The 27,819-nt window shown below is 35.6% G+C and overlaps 3 protein-coding genes across 3 annotated transcripts; 2 read left to right on the forward strand and 1 right to left on the reverse strand.

Annotated features, from left to right (window-relative positions):
* Positions 1 to 3,751: 3,751 nt before the first annotated feature.
* Positions 3,752 to 4,589, forward strand: LOC114368279. Its single transcript, XM_028325596.1, has 2 exons — positions 3,752 to 4,117; positions 4,221 to 4,589. Exons 1-2 carry the CDS (start codon positions 3,752 to 3,754, stop codon positions 4,587 to 4,589), a joined length of 735 nt encoding a protein of 244 aa, XP_028181397.1.
* A 2,610-nt stretch (positions 4,590 to 7,199) lies between these two features.
* LOC114367956 (trihelix transcription factor GT-2-like) lies at positions 7,200 to 9,601 on the reverse strand. The gene is made up of 2 exons (XM_028325235.1): positions 9,104 to 9,601; positions 7,200 to 8,939 (listed from the first exon to the last, which is right to left on the reverse strand). Exons 1-2 carry the CDS (start codon positions 9,331 to 9,333, stop codon positions 7,697 to 7,699), a joined length of 1,473 nt encoding a protein of 490 aa, XP_028181036.1. The 5' UTR covers positions 9,334 to 9,601; the 3' UTR covers positions 7,200 to 7,696.
* Positions 9,602 to 14,303: 4,702 nt separating this feature from the next.
* On the forward strand, positions 14,304 to 15,532 carry LOC114368280. Its single transcript, XM_028325597.1, has 3 exons — positions 14,304 to 14,528; positions 14,999 to 15,196; positions 15,359 to 15,532. Exons 1-3 carry the CDS (start codon positions 14,304 to 14,306, stop codon positions 15,530 to 15,532), a joined length of 597 nt encoding a protein of 198 aa, XP_028181398.1.
* The last annotated feature ends 12,287 nt before the right edge of the window (positions 15,533 to 27,819 follow it).

Raw genomic sequence — 27,819 nt, forward strand, 5'->3', positions numbered from 1 at the left:
GTGTCAATTTTACTTTTAAAGCTTCAAATATGATATTTAAATAAAATAAATATTTGTATCATTAGAATTGCTCCAATGAATTTTAAAACTAAATCTCTTTTCTTTCCTCGACACCATTATAATCTTATTTTGTTATATGTGATAAATTATTATAATTTTTTTTAGTTGTTGGTTACATTTAATATGTTAATTAAAAAAATAGTCTAATTTAATTTTTATATTTGACCCCTCAAAGAAAATGTTATAAGTTAATCGGTATGGTATATTATCGAAAAATTAGCATCATTCATATTACATCTTACTCATAATTTTGTTCTTTATTAATATAGTAACTTTTAGTTTTAGTTTCTTTACCGTTAAGTTTTGATTTGTGTTTTTATCTTGTTTAAAAAGCAACCACTTTAAATCTATTATCATATATTCATTATTCCCTAAAAAAAAAAGAGTCATTACATGTTCATATAGCACGATCTAGAGTAAAAAAACATTTTATCTTAAAGACAAATCAAGACGCTTAATTATTCTAATTAGATGTAAATAATGCAAATGTTAAAAGTTACATATATTCCATATTTGATGTTTTATCAGACCATGCCTTAAAGAATTTGTGTCTAATGTTACACATGATAGGCCGATAAAGTCATTATCTGATACATTGAGATGACATTTAAGATCTAATATCTTGTGTCTGAGATTTTCTTTACAAAAATATTTTTTTATCATATATCAAATCCTATAAAAAATAAATGAAGTCGAGATATATTTTATCTTAATCCTTGTGGGTTCTTCTTTCTTCTAGGCTTTGACATGAATGCTCCTTATAAGTTGTAAGGCTATTGCTAGGTGCACCCAACAAAATGGCTGGTGCACCCAGCAATTATGTGAAGTTACACAATTGCCCCTTATAATAAAATTAATAAATTAAATTTTTTTAATAAAAAATCCTTTCTCCCGTTTTGTTTGAAACTTTCTTCCGCGACCAAAAGCCTTCTTCTTCCTCCTTCGATTTCTTCTTCTTCTTCCGCGACCCAAAGCTTCTTCACCTTCGAGTTCTTCTTCTTCCGCGACCAGAGCTCCACGCGTGCAGCAGTGTTCTCCCCGCGTCTAAGTCTTCTTCTCCGCGCGCGTCGTCCTCCATTGCCGGCATTTGAAGCTTTGAAGCATTCGCGTTACGCCCTATAGGTTAGTGTTCTAACCTCATTTTTCTCCTTTAATCGCTTTTGATGGCCATAGGGTAGAAGACATGCTTGGTCTGGTTAGGTTTTTGATGGTTTTGGTTGCGCGAGGTTGAAGACAAGCCTTCTTCCGCGGAAGGTTCGTTTCTTCCGCGCGTGTCTGGGTGCCGTTGGAGGTCAGGCGGAAGATCGTTTCTTCCGCGGACTCCAGCGGAAGATGACAGAAATGGCACTTCCGTGGGATCCCGCGGAAGAACCATCTTCCGCAAGAAGGAAATGTCACGGACTAGATACCCGCGGAAGAAGCTTCTTCCACGTGTGTCAAAGACGTTCCATTACGTTCTCGCGGAAGATGGTTCTTCCGCGGGATCCCACGAAAGTGCCATTTCTGTCATCTTCTGCTGGAGTCCGCGGAAGAAAGGTTCTTTCGTGGGAGTGCTTTTCCTTCCTGCGGAAGAACCTTCTTCCGCGAGTACTTGTTTTATAGAATTTTGGATTTTTTTTAAAATTATTCCAGAACCATCTTTTGTTCATATTACTATTTAGTTTGTGTTATTTATATATGCATTTGTATGTGTAAATTGATATTATATTTGGTGTGATTTAAATATGCATGTATATGTGTAAATTGAATTACAATTTGGTGTGATTTGAGTTGGATGATTAATGAAGCTAAGTTGTGGGCAGTGTGGTTGTCAATTAGCTAATGGTATTCAGCTAAGGCACTGTGGTTGTCAATTAGCTAACAATTTCAACTCAAATATGAATCATAGAAACAAATTTTAGTTGCTTTTGATACATGTTGATACAAATATTTGGTGTAAATTGAATTACAATTTGGTGTGATTTGAGTTGGATGATTAATGAAGCTAAGTTGTGGGCAGTGTGGTTGTCAATTAGCTAATGGTATTCAGCTAAGGCAATGTGGTTGTCAATTAGCTAACAATTACAACTCAAATATGAATCATAGAAACAAATTTTAGTTGCTTTTGATACATGTTGATATCAAATATTTGGTGTAAATTGAATTACAATTTGGTGTGATTTGAGTTGCATAATTAATGAAGCTAAGTTGTGGGCAGTGTGGTTGTCAATTAGCTAATGGTATTCAGCTAAGGCACTGTGGTTGTCAATTAGCTAACAATTACAACTCAAATATGAATCATAGAAACAAATTTTAGTTGCTTTTGATACATGTTGATATCAAAATTTGATCAAACATGAATCATGGATGTCAAGCTAAACATGCACTGAGTTATGTTGATCAAACATGAATCATCGAAGTTGAATTATTGTTACCAGCTTAAGATCGAGTAGTGATTCTTTAAAAATAAGAACTAGAGAAAGCGGTAGTGTGCTTTTAAAATTTAAAGAGAATGGCAACTATATTGGTTGGCACGAGTGTCTTATAGACAATGAGCGCGGGTCAACCAATGTTAAAACAAGTCTAAAACAAAATTTGCATGATCCATAAAAATTAGCTAGCACACCACACCACATAAAAACATAAATTCCAACCAACTTGACTAGCTTGTACTTGTAAGAATATAAAATAGCTTTAAATAGTATAAAAGATACTCCAGAAAAGCACATCTTCTAATCATCCTTTTCTTTGGTACATGGCAGCATGGAGTTGTGAATCTAATGCCTACCAGGCTACCACAAGTGGCTCAAACTCCCCATCAATCCAATCCTACTAAAAGTATTTAAAAAATGTAATAATTTACCCTCTCTAACCATGTTTTATATACTACAATCATAGATTGTGCAAGAAGAGGATAAAGTATACCCTATGGAAAAAAAATTCTCTTAAATTCTATAAATGAAATTATGTAATCCAAAACTATTAGTCAAACAGCCTCTCCCAACATGCCTACCATCTAAATTCATAATATTGAAACTGAAAGACCACACTCATTTCTTCCTTCTTCATAAAAGAACCACCAAGCACTAATTCACCAAAATCATGAAAAGTTGCAACATCCCACTTAAGTAAAGTTCACTCGATCATCGAGACTGCTCCGACTAGGTATTTTGAATTGCTCTGATTGCCACTTATTAGTCAGCAAATTGTATGGCTAAAAGTTAAAAAAGTAATCCATAGACTATGATTACATGCTATTGCTAGCTAGTGAGAGAAATAATTACTCATTTTGAAATTACCACCTATGACTATGTTCTAAACACTAATTCACCTAATTGATATATTCAACAAACTGCTGTGAGAAATTACCATCTTAATTAAGCAATTGACATTTTGAAATCTGGAATCTTAGTTAATGCTGATTAAACCTAATTGATATAGTATTCAAGCAACCGTTGTGAGAAACTATATTCAAAATGACTATTAGAATTCTGTTGACTATTAGAAATTATATTTGGTGTGATTTATATATGCATTTGTTATATATGCATTTTTATGTCAATTATTTGGATAAATTATGTTGAACTAAATATATAATCTATGGATTTGGATAAATTATGCGGATTAGTTAGGATTCGAAAGCTTTGTTATACAAATTATTTGAGTGTTTAATTTGACGAATAAAAGTAAATGTTCTTCATGATTTCAGATCATGGTTAGAACACGAGGTCTACGTCGTGTGCTAGGCACAGGTAGAGCCAGAGACCTTAGTCAGGATGTGGCTGAGGATGTTCCTCGCCGTCGTAGGCCCACTGCCTCAGCACGTAGGCAACGGGTTACCCAGATGGCTGAGGATGTTCCTCAGTTGCCTGAGAATGTTCCTCAGTTGGCTGAGGATGTCCCTGATGCCTCTGATGGTAGCCCAGAGAGGACAGGAGTTGTCGATGCTGCTGAGTCGGATGGAGTGGCTAGTGATGGGATAGCTGCTGATGATGAGGGGTTCCCCGGTGGGCCACGCGATCCATCTGTTTTGATAGGATTTGTTGATCATGTGGCACACAGCATATGGCGTGGACAGGTACGTACATATTTTATTCCAGTAATTAGAAAGTAATTTCTTTAATTTTGAAATACACAAATTTATAAATTGTTATTCAATTTAGGAGTGACCCGATCTCAAGTTGGTCTCCCATGGTAGGAAAGTAGATAAATTTTGGAGACCGGCTGCTGAGATCAAAGGTATGATTGCGGCCACCGGATTGGATTCATTGATCAGGTGTTCTGTGATCACCACTGATCCTAGACTCATATCCGCCTTTGTTGAGAGGTGGCTTAGGGAGACGAGCAGCTTCCACCTCCCAGTAGGGGAGATGACGATCACTCTAGACGACGTTTCGTCGCTCCTGCACATCCCGATTACTGGAGCGCTGCATTCATTTGGGCCGCTGGCTAAGAATGCCATTGTTTATCGAAAATTAATGCCAACCTCGAGTTCACGATCGTCTGGGACAAAGTCTCTCCTAAGAATGCCATTGTTTATCGAAAATTAACTTGACAAACTCTGAATACTAGTTGTTGTTGAGTACCATGGACATCCCCATCTATCATTTATATAAATGGCCCAGCCAGGCACATGGCTTCCCTTTTACCAGACCCGTGACTATTTTACATTGTGAAGCGTAAAACTAAAGCAACCTTATGTCAAGTCGTTCACTGTCGAGTCACATCAGTCATTGTCGTCTGAGAAAAAGGTTGGTTTCGGGCCATGTAAACTTGCCTAAGTACCCATGTTCGCGGTTTTTTTAAAATTATCTGGGAAAGCCGTGAGACTCTCCAAAGGTGGCCTATCTCATGTTTGCACGTCAACGAATCCAAAAAAAATAACAGGAGACACCGGTTCATTCGAAAAGGGCCTGCAATGGAAGGCCCAAAACTCAAAAAGTTAGTTTCGGGCCATGAAACTTGCCTAATTACCCCTGTTCGCGGTTTTTTTAAAATTATCTAGGAAAGCCGTGAGACTCTCCAAAGGTGGCCTATCTCATGTTTGCACGTCAACGAATCCAAAAAAAATAACAGGAGACACCGGTTCATTCGAAAAAGGCCTGCAACGGAAGGCTCAAAACTCAAAAAAGTTAGTTTCGGGCCATGTAAACTTGCCTAAGTACCCCTATTCGGGGTTTTTTTTTAAATTATTTGGGAAAGCCGTGAGACTCTCCAAAGGTGGCCTGTCTCATGTTTGCACATCAACGAATCCAAAAAAAATAACAGGAGACACCGGTTCATTCGAACAAGGCCTGCAACGGAAGGCCCAAAACTCAAAAAAGTTAGTTTCGGCCCATGTAAACTTGCCTAAGTACCCCTGTTTGAGGTTTTTTTTAAATTATCTGGGAAAGCCGTGAGACTCTCCAAAGGTGGCCTGTCTCATGTTTGCACATCAACGAATCCAAAAAAAATAACAAGAGACACCGGTTCATTCGAACAAGGCCTCCAACGGAAGGCCCAAAACTCAAAAAAGTTAGTTTCGGGCCAACATTTCCTCTTGAGGGACGACATGTGACCTGCTACTCTGGCCTTTATCTGGCATGTTCATCCTTCTTGGCGCGGCATTTAATTCGTCGTCAGAAATAACTGAAGGACACCTCGCTTGTTTCTCTTTTGGACGCCACCGGTCTTGTCATCGTCGAAGGCGCCCTTGCGCTTGCCGGCAGAACCTTTTCCGGCGACCTCCTTGCCTTTTCCTTTGGCCTTGTTCATCATTTCTACAGACAATGCAATGAGACCAACGCCAATTGCATGGTCAGAGTTAGAGAAATGGAGAGAGGAAGAAGTGTGTGACTAGAGTGTGTGTAACTGTGAAGAACGACGAGTCCAAAATGAATTTTACTGTAAATAATTTGAGGAAAAAAGTGACCAACACATATCATGCGGTGCATACAAGAATCGGCCATTGGTCAACTTGTGAGAGGAAAATATCATTTAACTAATACCAAATAATCTTAAAATTAACAAAATAATTTAACTAATTAACCCACGGAAGAACCATCTTCCGTGGTAACCCACGGAAGAACCTTCTTCCGTTGACTCTGGCGGAAGAAGTTCTTCCGCGAAGTTCCACGGAAGATGATTCTTCCGCAATTCTTCTTCCGTTGACACTCGCGGAAGAAATGTTCCGCGGGCATCCACGGAAGAACCTTCTTCCGCCTCGCAAAAAAGCTGAAGGGCATTTTTGCCATTTTGGAAATTTGCTGGGTGCACCAGCAATGCTGCTGGGTGCCCCTAGCAAATCCCAAGTTGTAATGGATAATTAAAGCCCTTTACAAGAAGTTCTATTTGAATAAAAAGATAAATTGAATTAATTTTATTCAAAATTAATTTATGTAAGTTATAATTTGTTTTCATAAAACTTAAATGAGAAAATTTTTATAAAATTGAAGTACATAAATTAATTTTAGTTTATGAAATAAAACATTTTTAAGTATTTATTGAGAAATTTATGCGATTGGAATTAGAATTACAGTACTGTTGTAGTAATATAAAAATGTAAGAATAAATGAATAATCATTTCTCAAAATTTACTCCAACGACCGTGATAATTGGAGTCAACAAGATCATTACGTAGATCACAACTTATACTGAAGGCAAGGAAATTCAGTCAATACTAGAGTATAAACTCGTGTATAAATTCCCAAATATTCTCACGAAAGATAGATGCCATTCTACTTTAATTTGGAGACGTTCAATTCATTACTTGAGCTTCCTATTACTTTGCCAGAGCCAATAATGCTTAAGTGATTACATTTACCCCAAAAAGTTAGGAGTTAAGCACAACTTTGGCCAGAAGTAAGATGCACAAACATATCCATCCAACACGATTGCCAATGCCCGCGCGAGATGTAATCGTCCATTTCGCTACTTTAAATAAAAATAGAAATATCATTGTACATGCTTTATACATTTATTTTACAATTGGAAAGATACAATACAAGGAAGAAAAAATAAGAGGAAGAGAAAAAGTGCAAGATAAGATAAAGAGTAATGACAAGTAAACATCCATTTCCTTTAAACACTTCTTACTTATAATTTATCAACATTTCTTATTTTTTTTTCTAAATGAATTATAAAGAAGATTAAAAAATAAATTTATGGTAAAACTATTATTATAACTCAATACAAAAACGAACTCATTATCATTGCAGTTCATTGTTCACCTCTGTGCCATTGTTTATTCTCACAAGCAAACAAATCCAACCGTTTCCCACCTGATCACACATGGGTTTACAAACTTCTAGGGAAAAGTTTTTAATATTAAAATAACACGTCCAGTGACTTTGTTTTTTACTGAGAGGTAAATCTCTCTCTCTTTCTCTGTGCAGGTGTTCCTTGTATCATCTACCATGTTCGCTAAAGAAAAGAAAAAAAAACGATGAAGAATTGAAAATTGGAAAATACAGTGTACTGTAATACATACAAAAACAACACCCTTGAGATTGATTTGTATTTACTACCACCTAAACCCAGCAACAAAATGAAATATTGAAATCTTCTCCTGCTCTTGTTGATGAATGGTTGGAAAGTCAAAGGAACCCACGTTGGTTGTCATCAGAGAAGATGTTCAATTTTAGCATACTAAAGAAAGAATCTCTTGAAACCAAGCTTTTTAACTCATAATTGCAATGGAAGGACTATTATTATCAACCATCTGAGTCTGATACTCACTTTGATCTTCATTATCTCCCTGATTCTGATCTCTCTCAGCATCTTCAGATGGTGACTGAGTCTGAGTCTGCATCTCTTGTTGCTGTTCTTGACTTTGACTCACCATGATATGCATCAACAGCTCCTCAGGCTTCAACTCGTTCCCATGATCCACCTTCTTAGGCTTCTTACTGTACAAAGCCTCAAGGTGGTGATAATAAGGACACGTCTTGGAATCCTGAGGCTTCCTCTTGCTCTTCTCCTTTATCCTCTTGAAGTATTTGTTTATGTTCTCCCATTTCTCTTTACACCTCTTTGCACTTCGATCATAACCAAGGCTCTTCATAGCCGAAGATATCTCCTCCCAAAGAGGCCCTTTAGACCCATTATTGTTATTGTTATTATTATTCCATTGTGCCTGCACATCAATTTGAGTCCTTAACCTTATCAATGCCTCCACTTCATCCTTCGGCCAACGAGAACTACTCATGTGCACAAAATTCCCAACACTAACACGAACATTAGTATTTCCACATTCTTGTTTATCCATATCAGTGACAACTGTGACACCACCACCTCCATTAGCATTATCATTACCGCCATTTTGTTTCATGTTTTTCTGTTTGTCGTTTTGAACCTGAATTTTCTCGAGTAACTGCACCGTGCCTTCTGCTTCTGCAAACTTTCTAAGAAAAGCAAGAACAACTTCGTCTTTGGCAGCAGCAATTGATCTTTCCTGAGCCAGAAGCTCGCGTTCTTTCTTGATCCTTTCGAGCTCCTCCTTCTTCCACGCTTCCTCCCTCGCCATTCGATCTTTTTCACACTTGTCCAACACTTCCACAAACTTCCTCTGCAGCGTCTCTTGCTTCTCTATCACTTCCCTCATCAACCCCTCCAGAAACTGCGTCAGCTTCCTCTTCTTCTTCCCCGAACACGACGTTGTCGAACTCGAATGCTCGTGCGCCGCCGCACTAACCGAACACGGAACCGCGTTCAGGACAACATCATCACCAACGGTTGTTGTCGGAGGAAGAAGTGAGTGGTTTCCGTCTAAAGCTTCCAATTGCTCGAAAAATCGGTAAGTTTTTGCACCGTTTGATTTTCCAAAACGACCTTCTTTAGTTCTCCTATGGTACTTGTAAATGTTCTCGAATTTCTCCTTGCACTTCTTCGCACTCCTATTATAACCTAGCTCCGATAATTTCCTGAATATATACACATACATACAAACCTCTAATTAATTCATTCAAAAATAAAATTGTTCAGCAGACTATACATTATACATTTATGTGTAACATTATTATTACTAATTAAGGAATGATAGAAGGGGTTTTAGTTGAAAAGAGGGGAAACAAAAGAAGGAACTGACCTTGAGACTTGTTCCCAGAGAGGGGCTTTGAGGTTTGCGTCTTTGAAAGCAACGTCCATTTCGGACCTTATCTTGAGCAAAGCCATTGTCTCCTCTCTCGGCCACCGGTTCGCGGCGGGATTCCGGTCATCGTCCTCGCCGTGCTCGGCTTTCGACCCGTCCGAGACCGCCGCGGAGCCGCCGTCCGCGTTCTCTAGCGGGGTTTCATGTGAAGTTGAGATTTCCAGCATCGGTTACACCCAAGTTACAGCTATGAAACTCTCAAAAGGGTGAGGGCAAAAGAGAAAAAAGACAGCGTCGGTGAAATTTAGGGGGAAAAAATGGAAAAGGGTAATTTCAGTAACTGTTTGTGTGTTGTTTTGAGTTGGGGAGAGTTCGTATTGTTTGTGCTATTTCAAGGGCGACTACTACTTCTACCATACCATTATTGTTACTTACAAGTTTAAACAAGGGAGAGCATTTTGAACTTTGAAAGGTGAACAATGATAATAATAATAATAGGGGGTTACATTATATATTATTTATAAAACAAAACTTGAAATATAAAAAGAAGTGAAATGGGGGAGAGTGAGAAGATCAGATAGATACCTATCAACAAGTCATTAGAATATTTTACCCACTTGTGCTAAGTTTGTTAACCTTTTGCACGCAGGGAGCCAAATTAAAATTTGACAACTACGGTCAATATTTGTGGGCTTTTTTTATCCTCTTGCTGGGTGTGAAAGGGGTAAAACGGGGAAAGAGGGAAGAAGGAAAAGGACACTTGTGGCCGAAGCAAAAGTTGGCTTCTTTCTTCTTGTTTTTTTATTATTGTGTGGTAATGGAATTGGGTTCGTAAGGGGAAGAAGGCCCACAGAGCCCACATTCTTGTTCTGTACGTTTCTGCTGGCTTTGCCCCACGCCACACACAAATCACAATTACGTGTGCCATAAACTTGCCAGCGACGACGGCATTTTTGCCTGTCGGTAAAAAAACTAAAATATCCATTCCTCTCCCATTTTTTTAATAATTTTTTTTTCATATTTATGAAATAAGAATAAATTATAATCATCTATTTGAAAAATAAAATTATTCTATTTAACTCCAAAAGTTATCTAAGAAACTATGGTTACTCTCATTTATGTATTCTAATTTGATTTTATTTTAAATTTTTCTAACACACTCTCTCACTTCCTGTAATAGGTTTTTCTAACACATATTGTACCAATTAGGGCACAGTTGGGTCTCTGGTAACACGCATCACTCTTTCAGTTTGTGGGATAGGATGATATAATTGACCAACAATAATAAATAATTGTTTTGAAAAATATATTGTTTCGAAATTATTAGAGTTGATGTGACTTCACTCACAAAAAGAGTGACTATATTAAAGATTGAGTTCGTTAATAACGAATTATAAACTGATAAAGTAATGGGAATGGTCCAATTGACAACTAATTATGTTTATTTATAGCTACTACTAGCTAAAGCGGCGACACCCAATCTAATCATACCTGATGCTTGGCAATTTTTTTCTATATTAATTCTTTTCCTACAACATTGAATATTGATAGAGATTAAAAAAAAAATAAAAGGAGTGCAAAGCAAACCTAGAATATGTACCCAAAAAAAAAAAAAGCAGTGGCGAGGAGTTGAAATTAAATTACCGTGAAAGTGAAGCTTTTCGTTTTGTTATTGCCATAAGGTAATCAAGACTTTACTACCAAGTGGAGATATTACAGATGAGATTGGAAACTGTGACCATCCTTATCTATGACTATCGTTGATAGTCTAATTTATCGGCGTGGTATGCTTTTTATATTTTTATTTTATCTTAATCCATTGTTATTTGGTTGATTGAGTAATTTTGGAATTTCATTTTGAAAATGCTATCCATTGTTACAGTAGAAAATGACAGCATTCATCCTAATTGTAATTGAGTTACATAAACCGTTCCAACACTCTTCACGCGAGGTCCAGTCTTGTCGTTTTCTTAAACTCTTTTTCCGCTTTTTATCTTTATCGCCTCTTTTTTCATCCCCTCTCTTTACAAGCTTTTAGCTGGACAGGAGACCCATGAACTACAATGTACAAGTACAACTAAGCTATCCATAATTAACTAAAAGTTTAATCATGATACTTACACGTACATGATTTCATGTTTATTATTGGATTCTAATTTAAATGATTACTTTTTTTCATATAAGAATTTTAATTTTATTTTTTATAAAAGAAAAGAAAATCAAATGTGATGTAGGGATAATGGATCATACTTAAAGAAAATCAACAATGGAATAGAGAAATCCAACATCCCTAAAATTAGACTAACAAGGGTTAATAAGATAAAGAAATAAGTTACTTTTTTTTGTTTGGAAAATTTTCAATGTGATGTAGGAATAATGGATCATACTTAAATTAGATTTTAAGAGATAGAACCCATAAGACCTTACAATAGCTTATACCCATAAAATCTATAATTTCTTGATCTCTCTATTACTTATGACGACTAATATTGTCTATAGTCATTATATGTAATAAAAAAAGATCAACAGAGTGCATATTTATTCATATTTGGGTTCAAAAGACTTTATCTTATGATAAAATTTTATGTTATTGTCTTGAGAGCAAACTACCCATTTTTTTAGTGAGTTGTTTGTATGTGTGAAAATTGAGTAATGAGATGTCCATTTACTAACTCACTAGCAATAGCCAAGCGCTTCTTCATAGGCTACACAATGAATGGCCCAATCCACCATAAAGGAACTCACATAAAAAAAAACCCAACATAATATCCATTATTTAACATATGGCAAAAAATTAAACTAATTATTTTCATAGTTGATATATAATTCTATAATAATTGATTAATGCTAATTAAAAAAAATACAACTTACAACCAACAACTTAAATTGTGATATATTTTTTAATTATTGGTAATATTTTAAAATATTGAAATTTAAGTTAAAAAAATGGTAGATTGAAAATGATTTTTTTGTTGGTTAAAAATAAAGAGGATAGTTTAAGATTGTTGAGATGGAAACTTTTTTTGTTAGTTATGGGAATAGTATGTAAAATGCACTTTCAAAAGAGAAAAGAATATAGAAAATGCCTACTAAAATAGTGGGAATAAGAAGAGCCTTAAATTATATAAATATTTTTTTATATTTTTCATTTTAATGTATTTTAAATTTTCATCCAAATTAATTATGCGTCTATGTTATTTATAATATCTAATATTTATTTTTAACATAATTTTGAAAGCCATCTAATATGAAAAAAAAATATTCGTACTTTACACAACATACTCCCTAACTTTAATCCAAATTTGCAGGCCATCACATTCATCTCTTATAAGGGCCCAGAGAGGGATATGCTAGGTGCACCCACCAATATTGCTGGTGCACCCAACAATTTTAGTGAATGGGCCATTTTTCCTTTTAAGTAAAAATTTTAAAAAGCGCCCCTCCTCCCGGAAGAAGCACTCACTTCCTGCCTGCTGCTTCTTTTCTTCTTCCGCGAGACCAACACCCCCTTCTTCTTCTCCGCGAGACCAGCGTGCTTCTTCTTCTCCTCGAACCACTTGTTGTTTGCCTTCGAGGTAGGTGTCCCTAACTTGCCATTGCTTTTATTATGCAGTATAGTTGTAGCAATTAGGGTAGGATAATGGAACCTTAGGGTAGTGGAACCTTAGGGTAGAAGACGCCGAAAAAAATGGGGAAAGGAGGTTACGGTGGCGTCCTCCGGAAGAACCGTGAAGGCTTCTTCCGAAACTTCCGGAAGAAGATGTTCCGGAAACTTTCCGAAAGAAGGGTTCTTCCGGAAGTAACCAAAGGTCATCCGGAAGAACACTTCTTCCGGAAAACTTCCGGAACACCTTCTTCCGGAAACTTTACAGAAGAAGTAATTCTTCCGGAAAATTTCTGGAAGAAGGGTTCTTCCAGATGACCTTTGAGTGTTCCGGAAGAACCACTTCTTCCGGAAAGTTTCCGGAAGAAGTACTTCTTCCGAAAGTTTGTTTCTTTTAAAAAAAAAATTGTTTTTTTAAATGAATGATTATTTTATTTGTATGAATTAAGTAGGTGCATGTTTTTGAAATTTTATAAAAAAATGAGGTTTGACTTTTTCATGACAAATGAAGTTGTTTTTTTTTTATAATTTAAATTGTGTATGTTTACCAAATATTTATTTTTAAATTATTTGTGTTTTGTTTATAAATGAAGTTGTTTATTGTTATAAATTAAGTTGTGTGTGTTTTTGTTTATTTTTTTTTAAATTAGTATATTTTATTTATAAATAAAGTTTTTTATTTGTATAAATTAAGTTGGTTATTTTTGTTAATTGGTTTTGTTTATTTTTTATATGATTTTAGTTGAGTATTTTACTAATTATTTAATTTTAAATTAGTTATGTTTTTTATTTATAAATGAAGTTATTTATTTTTATAAATAAAGTTGGGTGTGTTTTGGAATTTTTTTTAAATACTATTTTTTTATAAATGATATAAATTAAGTTGTGTATGTTTTGAAATTTTTTTCCCATTTTTGTTTTATTTTTATATATAATTTTAGTTGTGTTTTTTTGTTTATAAATAAAGTTGTTTTTTTTATTATAAATGAAGTTGTTTTTTTTATAAATTAATTTGTGGATGTTTCCTAATTAATTATTTTTACATTAGTTGTGTTTTTTTTTATAAATGAAGTTGTATATTTTTTTTTTTAAAATTAAGTTGTGGATGTTTACTAATTAGTTATTTTTACATTAGTTGTGTTTTTTTATAAATGAAGTTGTTTATTTTTTAAAATTAACTTGTGGATAATTAATTATTTTTACATTAGTTGTGTTTTTTTATAAATGAAGTTGTTTATTTTTTTTTAAAATTAAGTTGTGGATAATTAATTATTTTTACATTAGTTGTGTTTTTTTATAAATGAAGTTGTTTATTTTTTTTAAAATTATGTTGTGTGTGTTTTCAAATAATTTTATTTAAATTAGTCTTATTTTTTTTTATAAATAAACTTGTTTTATTTTATAAAGAAAGTTGTGTATGTTTTGACCGAAAAAAATATGTGTTCCACATGATTTGCAGATCATGGCTAGGACACAAGGTTTAGATCGTGCTATAGGTAGACTTATAGGCAGAGATAGACATCCCATGATGCAGTTGATGTTCCCGAGAGGCGTAGACCTACTGCATTAGCCCGTAGGCAACGGGTTCATCAGATGACTGCGGATGCACCTGATATGGCTGAGGATGTTCCTGACATGGCTGAGGATGTCCCTGATATGGCTGAGGATGCACCTAAGATGACTGCGAACGTACAGGGTGATGATGGTGCTGAGAGGTCACATGTTGATGATGCTGAGGGATTCCCAGGTGGGCCACGTGACCCATCAGTGCTGACATCATTTGCGGACCATGTTGCACACGCCGTTTGGAGTGGACAAGTATTTTAGTTTGTTAATTATTTATCATTGTTGATTTGTTTGTCATTAATTTTTTTTATAATTGTATAATTTGTACTTCAAATCAGGAACGTCCTGATTTGAAGTTGGTGTCACATGGGAGGAAAGTGACATTGATTGGGAGGCCAGTGCTTGAGGTTGAAGGATTGGTTGGTGTCACAGGATTAAGTCCACTGATCGATTGTTCAGTTGTTACTGGCGATCCTGGACTTATATCTGCATTTGTGGAGAGGTGGCACAGCGAGACCAGCACCTTCCACCTTCCGGTAGGAGAGTTGACGATCACATTGGATGATGTGTCGTCACTCCTCCATTTGCCTATCACTGGCGCGTTGCACAACTTTCATGCTCTTTCTGCGGAGGAGGCGATATTTTTATTGACCAAGTTGCTTGAGGTGTCTGCTGAGGAGGCTAGAGCCGAGACATCACGATCATGTGGGACATGCGTACAGCTGGGATGGGTTCGAGACATTTATGAGATGAGATGTCAGGCCCGGCGGTGGATTTTAGCAGCTCGTGCTTATCTGCTGCACCTGGTCGGTTGCACTCTTTTTGCTAATAAGAGTGCAACATATGTTCATGTGGTGCACCTAGACGCTTTTCGCGACCTGGGTCAGAGTGTTGGTTATGCTTGGGGAGTTGCCGCGCTGGTTCATATGTATGACCAGTTAGATGAGGCTTCTAGGACCACCACATGACAGATTGCGGGGTACCTGACTCTATTACCGGTAAATTTTGTGTTTTTAAATATGTTACGTTCGATTATGATTTAAACATGTTTTTATGTTATGTTAACCTCATTTTTTTTGTAGTGCTGGATCTATGAGCACTTTTCTAGTATGCATCAGTGCGTCACAGATGATGCATACCAAGAGACGTCCCCATGTGCTTCCCGGTGGCTGACGTCGAAAGCGCATATCAAGGGAATCACAGGAGCACCGTACAGGGCACGTTGTGATGCTTTGACCGTCACAGATGTGTCCTAGTTGCCTTACACTGAGCATCGGGGGGTTAGGGCCTTTGAGTTGATTTCATCATTCCAGGGTCAGCTGAGATGGGGTCCTATGGTGGTCACAGCTCGACCGGAGAGGGTGCTACGACAGTTTGGTTACATTCAGAGCATCCCTCCGTCGCATGTTAGTGCTCGATTGTCACATGATGATATGGATGACAGGTGGATGCATTTCGCGGACCACGTACTAGCTGTGGGTGAGCTTTGTCTAGTGCCTGGGCAGGTATCTGCGGATTACATGAAGTGGTTTTTTCGGATATCTCACCCATTCATGATACCGACCCAGGCAGGTGACCAGCCTAGAGATGCACCTGCCGCAGACCCTAAGGAGTACATGCAGCTGCCCAGCCCCCAGGTTCCAATGGCATTTGCCTGAGAATAACAATTGCTTGACCACAACAACGCTGGAGGCGGTAAGGGACAATGATCTTTCAAATAAACTTGTTGTACATGAACAAAGATTATATCATGCGATGACCGACTCAAATGAACCAGGGAAGTCATTGCATAATTGTTATACTAACTATATTCAATGTATCTGAACAAAATGATTTCCAAACACATGACCGACACATATCATGTGGTGCCCAGAAGAATCAGGTGGTGGTTGACTTCTAAGAGGAATAAATGTCATGCTTTGTTGTCGGGATAACGATACAAGGATTATGTTATACCGTGATGCAATCACATATCCCATCTCCGTTATATCCATCCACTTGTCCACACTAACCTGAATCAACCAAACATACACATGTAAGTAATTTAAAGTTTGTTATTAAAAAAATTAACCTAAAAATATACCTTCGAAAACCCATCAACAAGTAGGGACAAATTTAATTGTTCAAATCTCTCTGTGCCACAGAAGAGGTTCATGTACTCATGCGACCACCTGCCAAGTTCTTTAATCAATTCGTTACGCACTAACGGCCACGAATCTTCCCCCATACCTAATAAAGCGGCAATGGACCGATATTCACAGTTACCGTCCGCTTTCACATCTACAATGTCACGAATGAAACCTTGAATGAATGGCGCAAATTGATCCAACATCGGGATGATCCTTGTTGGCTGAGGCGGTTCAGAACATGATGCACTACGTTTGACTGGAGAGTTGTTGCTTTGAACAGAATGAAAAGCATCAACATACTCCCAGTAAGACGGATCACGCTTTGTGGATCTTTAACTTCTTTTCATCGGTTTCTTCGGTGCACCTTTAGTGTTGACCTTTGACGGAGGAGGGCACATAGAGTTATGATCAGGGTATGCAATTTCTCAAAGTTTACTCTTCAAAGTTACTTTGCCAGACACATCAAGTTTGTCAAACCTTTTAGATATGGTCTCTATCTCTTTCTTGATGCTGACTTCCGCCTCACATAATCCTTGGTCTGAAAAGCAAAGTCTCCTCCAGAAAATATGGACTGACTCCACTGGGATGCTGCCAGCAGTATACCTAGAAAGCTCACATGCACAAGGAAGACCATGCGTGCTTCTCATCACACAACCACAAGAAGAGGTATTGTTGCTGAGATAACGTAGACGGTCAACCTCAGAAGCAATCTGATTTAAAGCGTCCCTTGAAACCATCCCAAGAAGCCTCTTGTATAAGGTTTTTTTTAAATACATGCCCAACCACATGCGTACTAGTTTCAAAGGATGCTTTAATTTCAATGTGTTGCAGCGTGATCATGTTGTTCATGGCATCCCAAACACTACATAGATCTCCAAGGCTATTTTGTAGTACTCTTTTGAGAGCCCAATGAGCTGATTCAACCCTACATTTAAAATACACAACAAACATGAAAAATATACAACAATTAAATACCATTTATTAATAATCCTTACTAACAAATAAAATCAGTTCTTAATACCTGTTTGTTGTTGTGTTGCCTAGGTGCATGACCTTATTCGTCCATGTTGTGATAAATTTTTTCTTGTGGGGGATAATCCATGTGTCGTTAACATAGTCAATGAACATCAGCCAAGGCGAACAAGCAATTTGAAACTTCTGAAGTGACTCAGCGAACTGGTGTTCGGACGGACAATCAACCAAAGTACCCCAGTTATCCATTACATAGTCCCAAGCATTTTTTCACCGATTAAAGATTTGCACTTCACCTTCACATTCTTATCGATATGAAACCTGCACAACAAATTTGTACACTCTGAGAACACAGTTTTCACTGCATTCATCAGTGTTAGGTCTCTGTCAATGACAATAACAACAGGGAGGCGATCGTTTCTTATAAGTAGGCCTCGAAATCGTTCCAAAGCCCATACAATATTATTAACACGCTCAGCCTCCAGATATACAAACCCAGCAGAGAATGTCATCGCCGTTGGTGTCACCCCAACAAAGTGAAGTAGTGGGACTGTACCTGTTTGTTTTGTAGGTAGTGTCTATAAAAAAAACACCAGATGACATGCATTGCATAACTTTACTGCATCTGGGTGACACCAAAACAGATCACGCACCACAACTTCATCCTTCAATCTATGCCAATGAATGTATTGATCACGTTCGAGAAGCTTCATCAGATGTTGCATTTCGGTATCAGCTCCTCTTATTGAAGAACTATATGCACTTCTTGCATTGTAAATTTGCTTTATCGTGGTGCAACTGTTGGCATTGTGTTCCTTCAACGTTAGCAAGATGTTTTTTGGTTTCACCATCGACTTTGTCATATCAGCAATAATTTTCTTTTCAACCTTAGTCAATCGCCCAACGTATGGATGTCCAACTAAGGACTTGGCCAATTCATGATTGTGAATCCCACAGATCAACTTCACCATCCAACCTTCCCCTCCATGCACTGGTTTCCCACGAAGCCTGAAGGGACAACCACATTTCCTACTCCCAGTGTCTTTTCTAACGAATTCTTTATTCCTACACTTGTACGTACCACTCCTTTCACACCCAATTAAGACAAATGAACTTCTTCCTCTGCTATCGGTATCTGTGTCAGACCTCATAATCACTGCAACAAATCCATTTTCATGGGCAACTGTTCGAGCCCACTGCAAAACATCATCTCGAGTACCAAATACCTACAACGCAACCCCAACATATTAATTTTTATACAAAACATCAATTCAACCAAATGATTCAAACTAATCAACATGATTACCTGAGACGTATTAAAAGCATTTGAACAATCGACATGTGGTTCATTCACACCACATTCTTCTTCATTATCATAATCATAATCCATATGAACTTCTTGTGACATCACATAGTTATACATCCATTGATCTTTGTCCATCTTAAGGACATATGCATCATACACAAGTACATTCAAATTATCATATAACCATATCCAAAAATTTATTACATATTAACTAACAAACATATTAAGAGGACATATGCATCATACAAAAGTATATTCAAATTATCATATAACCACATCCACAAATTGACTACATATTAACTAACAAACATATTAACAACTAATACAAATACATTCTAAATTTATAACTACATTATTTACTTAAACTAAACTTAACACTATAATAAACAACTAATAAAACATTTTTCTACTACAACAAAATACAATTATGTTACCTAAATCATTTAAGAAGGGTCTTCCGAAAATTTTTCCAGAAGAAGGGTCTTCCAGAAACAGCCTTTGCAGAAGGGCAAAATAGCCCATTTAGTGTTTGCTGAGTGCCCCAGCAATATTGGTGCACGTAGCAACTCCCGCCCAGAGATTCTAAAGTATATTGGTACCATTTGACTGGAGCCCAACAAATTAATTGTTAGTGAGTAGTTGTATGTGGGTCTCGCATCGCGTATAATGGTGGTGTTAGATTGCGATGGGCATCATTCGCGTATCTATCTTGGGTGCAATCTTCACGCTATGTTACCTCTTTGTTTTATACAATACAGACATCACAATTGGATCTTACAATTTTCCATAAAAAGTACTCGAATTCTTTGTTATTATTCTACAATTGGTGCATGTTTGCTTAGTTCATTTCAACAAACTATTAACCTTTCTATTAAATTTTAATATTTTTAAAATAATTATTTTATTTAAATAGTCATTCTCAAGCATCATTTTACTTCTCTCAAATTATCAGTGTAAATATTTTGACACTATCTATCAATTAAGAATGATTTTATATATAATTTTAAAGTAACTATTATTAAAAAATAATATATACATGATAAGATAAAGTTTTTATGTTGTTGTCAAATTACAAATTAATATATATATATATATATATATATATATATATATTATAAATTTAATAAATTTTATAAAAATTATCTTAAAACTTATATTAATATTATTTTTTGACTAGTTATCAGTTTAAAACTTTTATAAAGAAAGGGCATTCCTATTAAATTCTGATTGTAAAATTTAGCAATCTTACCATTTGTAATAATCTAATATTAGATAATAGTGTGATTTATTCTTTTCACACTCACGGTACAATCTAATAATTTTTATTTATTTATGTAATTTCGGTACATTTCATGTACCCATTTGTTTACTGCATGAAAATTTGTTTTTTGTTTTCGCCCATTTGTTGTGAATGTCGTATTTTTCGCAATACCGTCCTTAATGAACTTGCAGTTGGATTTGAAATCTCAGTGGTTTATCTATTATTTAAGCACTCTAATTTTTAAATAAATCTTTATTACAGAATCTCATCTTTCGATTTTTCTACCTACAGGAAATAGTTTAATATTGCAAATTTCCCCCGCAACCTTTTCAAATTGGACTCTTTGAAAACACATGCGAACTTTCAGGTATTCCGTTCAAATGAGTGAATGAATATTGATAATTTATGTATTTTAAATCTCAGTGGTTTATCTATTATTTAAGCACTCTAATTTTTAAATAAATCTTTATTACAGAATCTCATCTTTCGATTTTTCTACCTACAGGAAATAGTTTATTATTGCAAATTTCCCCCGCAACCTTTTCAAATTGGACTCTTTGAAAACACATGCGAACTTTCAGGTATTCCGTTCAAATGAGTGAATGAATATTGATAATTAAGAGAGTTCTCTTATGCATGTGTTTACATTAAATTCTACAAATTTATGTATTTTAAATTAATATTTTTTAAAAATTATTTTTGTTGAAATTTAGCTTACGTTACCTTGAATTGATAAAAATAGAACTATATAGATAATGCTAATAAAAAACACTTAAATATGATACTTTATTTTTTAATGTTTAAATATTTGAAATTAAAATATAGTTTTATCTGCTTATTCATACAATTCAATTTTGATGACTTAAAACTTTGATTACTTAAAAGGAACATTTGATTAATGTATTAACATATCATATAACTTTAACAGGTTAAACTTTTTCTCTTAAAAAAGGTAAAATGTTTTTAATATTTATAATTGACTTCATATCATTTGAATTTAGAATGTTTTTTAAAAATCAATTTTAGAGGTGTTTAGAACTTCTTTCAATCTTATAAGATGCTAAAATCAATAATAAAATATTCAATATTAATTAATTGTTTTTTTTTGGAAAAAAAATTAGGTGTTGCTGACACTAATAGTTGTAGAAATTCAAAAAATATCATTGGTAAAATATTCATGAAATAACTATTGATTAGTGTTGAGATGTTTTTTGGGTACATATAGTGTTAAGATGTTTATTTATAATGAAAAGAAAATAAAATTGCAAGTAAATTGAAAAGGGGTGTTTCTAGTAATAAGGGTGTAAGTTTTAATTGCCAAAAAAAAAATACAATTTTAAGGCCCATATCGTGTGGGCTTTAGCCTGCTCATTCCATGATTCCTATGTTCGTGTTAGAAGTGGAACAACAAATTCAACTCCGTGAGTTTTTTTTTTCTTTTTCTATTTAAAAATTTTTTGATTTTCAAAAGGCGATTTGCTTTCGTGGTGGTGTCAATATCGATGAGTTAGTTTCATATATATGACAAAGACAAAATGAGAGACTTTATATTGTATGATATACAAAAAAATGTTTGTCTATCATCTTTTTTAGTTTGGGTTGTTTATGTTCTCATTTCTTTTTGGACAAGTGATTAACTTTTTACTAACTATGACAAAGTTTGGAAATTAATACAATGTTTTTATTTTTTTTACTTGGGGATGTAAAAAAAGGTCAACAACCATCTAAGATATGCATTGGAGCATATAACTAGAAAAAAAAGGAATATATAGATTGTTTTTCTTAGGTGATCTAGTACATATGTTTTGGCCTATTTTATTTTTTTTATAAATATAAGAAGCTTATCAAACCAATCATTATATGGGTTTTAACATTGTAAAGTATTATACCATCCATCGTATTGTTGGTATTTTAAATTTTCTCTATCATGTAAACTGGTTTATACAAGGAAAACTAGTATGTGTTTGTAATAATGTTTGATCCTAACATTTTGAAAATTTGTAACGCTCGTCAGTTTTGGAAGCCAAATTGAATGGTTGTTAATGGGTGGTAATGGCCACTAATGAATTGTAACAGTCAATAATGAGTGATAATGGCTACTAAATGCATTCTTGATAGTAGAATGCCTATATAAGCACATGAATTTGGTCCCTAAGCTCATCCTTTTCGAATTCAGTCTGATACACCATCTAGAGAAAGGAAGAGAGAGAGAGCTTGGAAGAACCAAAAACAAGAAATTCTTCATGGCAATGGCTGGAGGTATAATTTTGATTTTATTTTCCGCATTTTGTTAATAATCTGTGTTTCTTTTGTAATTTGTAATATCACAAGTTAAAAGGTTTAGTCTAACATTTGGTATCAGAGCCACTTTGCCTCTTCCTTGTCCATTTTCGGTTTTCGGTATTTTTCCGATTTGATTTCGTTGTCAAACCCTTGACTCTATCAAATGCTGTAGTATGTGTAGACCACTAAACCAGTAAAGCTTTCTTGATAAGTAATCGTTTTTCATGTTATATATACTTATTCTGCTTTACAATTTTTGGAATTTTGATTTATTTTATGCATGAATATATTCTGGAAAATTTTATTCTATGCATATATATATGAAATCAAATGCATAATATTATGTTTCAATTATAAAATTATATGAGAATCTTATTCATAATTATATTGTATCTTGATTTTGAAATGCAAAATATCATTTATTCTCATATAATAAAGTCTTATGTCTAAGTGATCTTTATAATTTTGATTAATTATGGATTAGCCACAACATCTATATTTGATTAAAATTATATATTAAGTTGGTTAAAGATCATATAAGGAATTAGACATAATATTGTAATTAATTATACTTATATAATGAATTTTATCTCACAGGAATTTTTATTATATCTGTATAATTAATTGGGATAAAATGACGTATTATTTTTTATGATTTACCCACTGGCATCATGATGTATGTATAATTTGTCGATTTTATCATAAAGTAAATATTTATGATAGAAATTAAATTATTTTCATGTTGTACCCGTAAAGCATGAATATTGAGCAAGTAATTTCATTATTCTATCATAAGGTTTAATTGTTTCTTATTGAATTAAAAATTTAGCCCACAGACAATTTTTATGTCACAAGATTCAATTTTATGGTATGTTTACATTGGTAAAAGATACAATTAAGATTAGTATGCCTCAAATTTTGACATAAGTCTTTGAATTTTGTAGCTTCTCAAACTATTAATTTTTTTGATATTCAATGTGATGTTCCCGAATTCAAAGGAGATAACTATAAGATATGGAAGGAGAGAATTCTTTTACAATTGGGGTGGATGGACATAGACTATGCTATAAGGAAAGACGAACCACCTGCAATCACTGATGAAAGTAGCCCAGCTGACATTGCACTATATGAGCGGTGGGAGCGATCCAACCGGCTCAGCGTGATGTTCATTAAGGCCAAAATCTCGGCTGGGATACGTGGTTCTGTTGACCAGCATGAAAAGGTTCGAGACTTGCTTAAGGTCATTGATGATCAGTTCATCACTTCAGATAAGACTTTAGCAAGCACCTTGATCATGAAGTTCTCTTCTCTTTGGCTCGCCAGTGTGAAAGGTGTGCGTGAGTACATCATGAAAATGCGAGATATTTCAGCTCAACTTAAGAAACTAGAGGTTGATATGTCTGAGTCCTTCCTAGTGCATTTCATTTTGAACACCCTTCCGCATGAATATGGGCCATTTAAGGGAATTGGAAAGGAGGATTGGTGCCATCCCTTGAAGAATTTGAGTCAAGAAGCAAGGGCCAACCACCTTAAGAGATATTGGACTAAGAAGTGCTCCAAATTGAGTGAATCACCAAAGAGATCACAACCACCAAAATTGAGGACTATTTTGTAATTTTGTAATTGGCAATTTACTTTCAAAATTTGTAACAAAAAGGCCTTTCATTGGAAGTGTGTTGGGAGCCTCCAATATGTTACCAAACTTTCATTTGTGTGTAATAATTTTAGGCAATTTTCTCTTAGGATAGTGAGTGTTTTGTTAGGAAACTTAAACGTGGCCATCCTAACACTCTTATGATTCATCTAGTTTACATTTCTTGCACTTTAATTTCTTGCTTACTTTCATAGCCTATTTTCTTTACTAGTCACGCCTAGTTTATCTTGTAATTACATAATACTTTCTTCTTGCTTATCACGCTTATCTTGAGTTCTTTTGAACCCTAGCCTTTACCTTTTACAAACCCCCAACAAGAAAGAACCACAAATTAGGAACTAACATAAGTCATCATTCATCTAGTGTTAATGGTGAGGGTACTAGTCATAAGGAGCCTCTATCTAGAATCTTAGATGAGTTGAGTTCCCTTAAATTATGTGTCACAACCTACCCTTCGGCGGGAGGGCGATGCGAGATAAAAATGTGTCTTCCAAAAAAAAGAGAACGCGCGGGAGTTGCTACCAACGTTTATTCAAGGAAAAAGTTAGAAAAAACCAAAAAGAGGTCTGTAAATTTCAAAGACAAGGGGTTCGAGAGTTGTTTACGCGCGGGAAAGGTATAGGCACCCCACGTGTCCGTCACAAGGGACGACAGCCTTTAATCGAGTGTGCAAAAAATGTGACTTCAATATTATTTATTTTCCCTTTTTTATGTTTCTTTATTTTTTTGGGATCAACAAGGGTGTTGCCCTTACTCCTACATATCCACAAGTGCGATGAGGAATTCAGACCTACGTAGTTCCTAAAAGCGAGAAAGTTGTGCGTTAAGTTGATTTTAAACTCTTAAAAGGTTCATTTTAACCAACAAAAACAAAAGAGACCATTAAGGCGTTGGACCTTGAATGAATTCAAGTGACTTTTATGGATAAAAACTCAATTACATGTTGATTTCATCTTGGTTTCACTTATTAACTTTCAATCTCTTTAAAAGATGATTTGTGACATAAATGATCGGTCAAAATTTGCTTTACAAAAAGAAAAGAGATTACTGATGGTAGACAAATGAGATGAAGATGTGCAAAGCAACAAAGGGGACCCCTAAGGGTGCATAGATCGTATTCGAATTCTTAAATCAAATACTAACCGGATGACAAACAAAGAATGATGTAGAAATCGATCACGGTCGCGATTCGGTAGCACCTCAGCTTTGTTTTTTCTTTTTCTTCTTTCTTCTTCTTCTCCTCAATTTTCACTAAAAGCTCTGAATACTGAATGCTCAACCCTTTCTTCAGCCCCCCTTACGCTTATTTATAGGAAATGAGGGGGTTTGGGACTTTGGTTGCTAGCCCAGGCCAGCTGTTGCTTCAACCTAAAGTAACCTTGCTCACCTAGGTGAGCTGGTTAGTTCACCCCTAAGCTATTTGGGGGTCTAGGCGAGCCAGGGTCTAGAAAAAAGCTGAAAAAGACCCTTTTGCCCTCCCCTTTGGATACTTTTTGCATTCTTCACCAAAACGTCGAATGATCTTTCGTCTTATGTGGTAACTGGTGTCAAACAGCTCAATTCGGCTAGTAAGAATCAAAACATCAATGAATGATAGTCCCCGGACGAAATTAGGGTCTAACATTATGGGAAGAAAAACTAGAAAGAAAAGAAAAAGGAAAAGAGAGGGTAGAAATAAATCAAGATGAGAGAGAACAAATAAGAGAGGAAGAACGAAGAAAAATAATGAAAGAAATGGAAAAATAAAAACATGCCTCCTATAGTAGTCATGACTTTTGCAAGAGCCTAAGTGAAGAACTTAGTGACTATTATAGAAGAAGACATAGGTCACATCCTAGACCTCACTCCCACAGGAGAGAAAAGGAAAGAAAACCTCAAGAGGCTAACATTAACCTCCCATACTTACATGGGAAGGACAATGTAAAGGCTTATTTAGATTGAGAAATGAAGGTTGAGCAACTCTTTGCTTGCCATCATACAAGTGAGGAAAAGAAGGTTCCTTTGGCTACCCTTAGCTTCCAAGGGTTTGCACTTTATTGGTGGACTTCCCTTGTTAGGGAAAGAAGGATTCGTGGGGATCCTCCAGTAGAGTATTGGAATGACTTGAAAAGTGCCCTTAGGAAGAGGCACATCCCCTCCTACTATGAAAGGAAGCTTATGGACAAGCTCCAAAGGCTTAGACAAGGGAGTATGAGTGTTGAAGAGTATAGGCAACATATGGAACTACTCCTTTTGAGAGCTGAGCTTAGGGAGGAGGAAAGAACAAGTATTGGTAGGTTCCTTAGTAGGCTTAATATGGAAGTGAGGGAACAAGGTTGAGCTCCTTTCATACAGGGACCTAGATGACCTGGTCCAACTTTGTATAAGGGTAGAGCAACAACTTAAAAGGAAGTCTACTTCAGAATCTTATGACTCTCACTCTTATCCAAAGAAAGACCAAGGTCAAGGCATCTTAGGGGCTGCACCTTCTAAGCCCAAAGATGATAAGGGGAAGACAATAGAAAAGCAACCCCCTAAGGCTAGTATGCAAGAGAAGACTAGCTCTATAAAGTTCTTTAAATGTCTTGAAAGAGGGCACATAGCTTCTTAATTCCCCATCGAGAAAACCATGATTATTAGAGGCCTAGACATTTATAGTAGCCAAGATGAGGTTACTACTTCACCTTCCTCTAGTAAAAGTGAAGAAGCAAAAGGGGAAGAATCTAGTGAAGAAATCTACCCCCAAGAAGAAAATGACCTTTTAATGGTCAAAAGGCTTCTAGGAGGCCAATCTTGTGACTTGACCCAATCTCAAAGAGAGAATATATTTCACACGAGGTGTAAAATTTTTTATAACACATTCTTTCTCATTGTAGATAGTGGCTCATGTTGCAATTGTTGCAGTATAAGATTAGTCTCTAAGTTGAGCCTTGCTATCACTCCCCATCCAAAGCCTTACAAATTTCAATGGCTCAATGAGCAAGGGGAGATGATAATCAATCAACAAGTGAAATTTTGGGCTAGTGATTTGTGATGTAGTTCCTATGGAGGCAGGACACCTTGTCTTAGGTAGGCCATGGCAATATGATAGGAAAATCATCTATAATGACCTAACTAATGAGTTAATCCTCACCCACCATGGAACAAAGTTTGTGTTGCATCCTCAAACACCATTATGGGTGGCCAAAGATCAACTATGAAAGATAAGAGGGATGAGGAAGAAAAACTAGAAAAGAGGAAAAGGATTCCTCGAAGAAGATTGTTAAGAAGGAAAACCATTTTGCAACAAAAGGTGATATCAAAAGAGCACTCCTTATTAAACAATCCTTCTACCTTCTCCTATCAACAGAAACATCCCTTATCACTGCCATATCTCTTGAGCTTGAGGTTATTCCTCAAGTAAAGGAGTTGTTGGATGAGGGTTTGGTTCGTTAGAGCTTAAATCCTTGTGCTTTGTTGGTGCCCAAAATAGGTATTCTGAGGCACCAAATCCCTATGATAGGTGGTATGATGAATGTGTTGAGTGGTGCAACCCTCTTTTGTAAAATCACCCATGCATCCAACATCTTCATGATTCACATACATAGGGACTCATTAGGTAGATTTGTACTTATTTTTAGTTTCAATACAAACTTAGGTGCTCATATGGGACACCTTAGGTTTGTTGTACTTTTTGGTAAGAATAATCAATATGAAATACATAAAAAGGTATATTTTATTGTATTAATTTCCTTAAATTTTTAAATAAAGATCAAGGGGTTCTCACGAACCTTAAGAAAATAAAGGTAATTTCTGAGTGACTCACTCCACCAAGTATAAGGAAAATTTGGGGCTTCCATGACTTAACAAACTTTTACAAAAGGTTTGTCTCATATATTTCTATACTTGTACCACCACTCATTGAGTTGGTGAGTGTCGCAACCTACCCTTCTGGGGGAGGGCGACGCGAGGGCTCACGA

The sequence above is a fragment of the Glycine soja genome, chromosome 9 (genome assembly GCF_004193775.1).
Source record: "Glycine soja cultivar W05 chromosome 9, ASM419377v2, whole genome shotgun sequence".
In the NCBI taxonomy this organism is placed as follows: Eukaryota; Viridiplantae; Streptophyta; class Magnoliopsida; order Fabales; family Fabaceae; genus Glycine; species Glycine soja.